General features: G+C 42.6%; 1 protein-coding gene across 1 annotated transcript; it reads left to right on the top strand.

Annotated features, from left to right (window-relative positions):
* The first annotated feature begins 1,856 nt into the window (after positions 1-1,856).
* Positions 1,857-3,263, top strand: LOC126558504 (uncharacterized). The gene is made up of 5 exons (XM_050214527.1): positions 1,857-2,080; positions 2,191-2,315; positions 2,383-2,474; positions 2,554-2,767; positions 2,833-3,263. Exons 1-5 carry the CDS (start codon positions 1,935-1,937, stop codon positions 3,261-3,263), a joined length of 1,008 nt encoding a protein of 335 aa, XP_050070484.1. The 5' UTR covers positions 1,857-1,934.
* Positions 3,264-3,589: the final 326 nt, after the last annotated feature.

The following is a 3,589-nucleotide window of genomic DNA, read 5'->3' as shown; positions in this document are numbered from 1 at the left end:
GGCCTTATGACTTCGGAAATTGAATTTAATTGAACTTTTTACAGTTTGATATTTAATGTGAATGTATCTCTCGAGGGAACACGGTTGAAATTTGGTAATTTAAAGAACAGAACAAAGTTTGCATGGAGTGTTTTATAAAAATCTTAATGATGCTTATTTGAAAAAAAGATTCCAACCCAAGCCAAACCAAGCCAAGAAGGAGAAGAAGATAGTTAATAAACTATATATAAATACATAATTTTAAACTCTTAATCCTCTTCTTGGCTTAACGACCTTCTAATCGAAGGTCACCTCGCCATCTAATGGCGTACTAGTCTTCATGGAGCCTTGTAGATGGATACTGAAGTCCTTACTACGGGGGAACGGTCCGGATGAGATTTCAGCCCCTGTCCTGTCATGTGAAGATCAGCGTCGTTGTCGCCTTCACCACCGGACCAGTCTAGTAAGCAACTTGATGGTCACTATGGTCTGGCTTGACGTAGCAGGTCGTTAATCCCAATAGAAGATGATGGTTAAGACGTTTACAAGGATGAAATGTGTCGAGGGATTATGAGAAAGGGTTGGTTTAAAAATGAGCAATTTGAGAAAATTTATCACCAAGAGACCAATCTTACACATGGCAGGAATGCTCTTTATTCTTATCCAAACTGTTCCCATTTGAATTGATTTTCATTAGTCCTGGGTGCTTGAGAATCTGCCGTACGGGATTCGACAGAAAATCCGGATTTTGATCCGGTGACCGTGTGAAAGCTGGGGTTGCTGGAGTGAGACTGGGGTTCAAATATAATCCGAACAATCTTAGTGAGGGTTGATTATCCAGCTACGTGGTATTAATAAGTCTCGTAAGCCCTTTAATGGCGGGTGTGACCTAGCAGGTTGTCTAGCCAACAAGTAGCTGTACCATTTAGTGGCTCTAGAAGGTTTAGAATTTTTCTTCAGCTTAATTTCTAACCATTTAAAATTAAAACCTAATTTATTACCTTCATTCAACAACAACAATCAATTGATAAATTCATTGAACACTGTGCATAACCGCTGAATGGTTTGTGCAACGGCTATTGCACTGTGGAACGCCTTCATACAAATAATGGTCCCAAGAAGTGCTTCAATGCTTATTAAAATATTTGTGTCTTTCAATTACTTGTACGGTGTTAGTTATTTTTAACAATTTGCATGATTTTCCAGCTACAATACGTTTTATAAAGAATATTCGATAACATTATTTTCAATCCATTTAAAATTGTATGAGCACATCACAACCAAGGTTTATACAGCGCACATCAAATCATCAGATCAGATTTCAATAAACAATTGCTCACACATTTCTCGCACACACACGTCGTCGGGCGGTGGTTGCGAAATTCGTGGCACACTTTCAGAAATAACAACAAAAAAAGTGCATTGTATAGTGGTGATCAATTGTTCACAAGGATGGTACAAAAGTAAACACCACGGTGCTGGGTGTGTGTGTGTGTGTTTGTGCGCGCATCTGTGTATGTGTGGGTGTGTATTCTAATCAAAATAGTCGCGAAACAATGGACCAATTGTTACGCCGCCTCAACCTTGTGATCGCATTGTTTAACCGGAAGCGACCGGAGCTTCGGTCCGATTCGGTGTGACGACAAACGAGTGCATCCTCCAATTTGCTGATCGGCCGATCAGATGGTGTGGTCATTCTGCATGGACGTGATTTTTTCGTACTGTTTGATACTGTCGGACTGGTTGAATGTTTTGCTTTGTTAGCGGTCAAAAGTGTAGCGCGAGAGAGTGCTGACGCGGATTTAGTCAGTTTTGAAGTCCGAAAAAAACAATAAAAACTGTTGCGAGAATTGTGCGTCTGTGATCAACAGCAACTATCTGAGATAACTGTCGCGGCGGTGCGCTTGTCCATCGTGTCCAACCTTGTGGAAGCACACACTATTGCCGGTCGCTAAATGAGTAGAGCGCTTTTTGTCATTCCGCAACGCTTGCTATCAATCGTCCGATGTAACCAGGTTTCATTGATAACGCGCCATTCGAGCAAAATGAGCGAACAAACGGAGACTAACATTGTTAAGGGTGCTGATAGCTGGTTTAACAAGTAAGTACAGACGTGGGTTTTGCAACCGGCCGTAATCCTAGTAGGCCACGCGGTCTAATAATATCGCCATGGTCGGGGTTATTGTTTACTGTGTCAATCCCATTTCGCAGATACACGGCGGTAGAGAGTTCTCCCGAGGGCACGTTTAAGGGGGTGAAGGATCGGTTCAATGGCATCACGGTTGACTCGAGCATGGAAACCTGCAGTCCCGACAGTTTTCCAACCGTGCTGAAACGTAAGTCGGCTTTAAATGGTCTCAGCGTTACCTTGATTTGTGTGTGTGTTTTTTAATCTGTCGCTAGGTTCCCTAGAGCATTGGATTCAAGGTAAACATCGAGGTATTTGGTTCAAAGTCCACTTAACCTCAGCAGCTTGGATACCGGAACTAGTTAATGTAAGCGAGATTTTGCTGTGTCGTATTTACGATTTCTTTATAGTATGTTATAATGTTTGTTTGTTTACTGATATGTTAGAATGGATTCCAATTCCATCATGCGAAAAATACGTTCGTGATGCTGTATCGTTGGCTGCCAACGGATGAGTCGGCCAACATTCCACCGTATTCCCATACGATGGTCGGTGTCGGTGCGCTTGTCGTGAACGATCGTAATCAGGTGCTGGTAGTGAGCGAGAATAATGCCTTAATCGTAGGATCATGGAAGCTGCCGGGAGGCTATGTGGAACCAAGTAAATACAGCTGGCTCCGGCTCCGCTGGTACTCCGCAATAATCTATGTTTTTTTTTAATTTTAGATGAGAATTTTATTGATGCCGCTATACGGGAAGTGGCCGAGGAAACGAACATTCGGACACAGTTCGAATCGGTCATTTCGATACGACACGCACATGGAGCCGGGTTCGGCTGTTCCGATCTTTACATCGTGATGGCACTAAAGCCGCTGTCGGAAGAAATAACCAAGTGCAACCGCGAGATAGCAAAATGTGAGTGGATGGATGTGGACGAGTACCTGCACCATCCAAAGGTACACGAAACGAATCGAAATTTTGTTCGAACGTACCTTGAGTACAAGCGACTCGGGTTGCGTATCGACTGTACCGAAGAAATGCACCAAGTGCTGAGGAAACGGTACAATATTTACTCAATTGCCAAAGTACCAGAAGTTGGAAATGTGGACAGCAGTGCTAGCAGCAACACGTGTACCACCAGCACGTTAAAGTTATAGCAAATCGGACCAGGTGGTGGTAGATCGATGACCGACGATGGCCGACATCGTTGGTGGGACAGGTATGTTATTATGCGAAGGCTATGACGTAATGGAATTCCGTTGTTTGTCCTTGTTTTACCAAATATGATATCTGCTCCTGCTGTGGATATGACTTACCGGTTTTATTTTTCCACTGTTCGTGAATATCACTCTCTCTCTATATATATATGGTAAGGACTATCGTTCGATCGATGCCTTTATTGTAATGTTGTGCGCACTGCGTAAGAGTGTGTGAGTGATTTAAATCTTTCTAATGAAGGATTTAAATAAAATCCTCACAAAAA

The sequence above is a fragment of the Anopheles maculipalpis genome, chromosome 2RL (genome assembly GCF_943734695.1).
Source record: "Anopheles maculipalpis chromosome 2RL, idAnoMacuDA_375_x, whole genome shotgun sequence".
NCBI classification, from domain to species: Eukaryota; Metazoa; Arthropoda; class Insecta; order Diptera; family Culicidae; genus Anopheles; species Anopheles maculipalpis.
Note: the sequence above shows the minus strand (reverse complement) of the source record. Positions and strands in the feature narration are given on the sequence as shown.